The 648-nt window shown below is 54.5% G+C and overlaps 1 protein-coding gene across 1 annotated transcript in view; it reads right to left on the bottom strand.

Moving 5' to 3' along the window:
• Positions 1-648, bottom strand: part of EMH_0010090 (uncharacterized protein) — a gene marked incomplete at both ends in the record, with an annotated part of 6,720 nt that overhangs the window by 1,591 nt on the left and 4,481 nt on the right. Inside the window, one exon of the mRNA XM_013498851.1 lies at positions 331-432. Within this exon, the coding sequence (XP_013354305.1) occupies positions 331-432 (102 nt within the window). The remainder of the gene's footprint in view (positions 1-330; positions 433-648) is intronic.

Raw genomic sequence — 648 nt, 5'->3', positions numbered from 1 at the left:
CAGCAGCAGCAGCAGCAGCAGCAGCAGCAGCAGGAGTAAATGTAGCAGGAAGGGCAGCGACAGGAGTAGTAGCAGTAGCAGCAGCAGTTGCAGCAGCAGCAGCAGCAAGAGGAGAAACAGCAGCAGGAGCAGAGAAAAAATAAAGTATAGCATAGATGCAGCAGCAGAAGCAGCAGCAATAGAAACAGCAGCAAAAGCAACAGCAGCAGCAGCGATGTAAGCAACAGAAGCAGCAGGAACAGAAAAAGACAAAACACCAACACCACCAACAGCAGCAGCAGCAGCAGCAGCAGCAGCAGCAGCAGCAGCAGCAGCAGCAGCAGCACGGACTGCCTTGAATGCCTCGTTCGCCTGCTGCTGCATCTCGGGCTCCTGCGAATGAAATTTGTCTGGGTGCAGCAGCGCGCGCCACTTCTTTCTTGTTGCTGCTATCTGCAGCAGCAGCAGCAGCAGCAGCAGCAACAGCAGCAGCAGCAGCAGCAGCAGTAGCAGTAGCAGCAGCAAGGGCAGCAGCAGCAGCGGGAACAGCAACAGCAGCAACAAAGGAGAGGTCTTTAAGCGGGAGAAATTATATAAATGGTGATACTGCTGTTGCTGCTGTTGCTGTTGCTCTTGCTGCTGTTGCTGCTGCTGCTGCTGCTGCTGTTG

This window comes from Eimeria mitis, genomic scaffold (genome assembly GCF_000499745.2).
Source record: "Eimeria mitis Houghton genomic scaffold, Emh_scaff377, whole genome shotgun sequence".
Classification (NCBI taxonomy): Eukaryota; Apicomplexa; class Conoidasida; order Eucoccidiorida; family Eimeriidae; genus Eimeria; species Eimeria mitis.
This window is presented reverse-complemented; position numbering and strand designations above follow the sequence as displayed.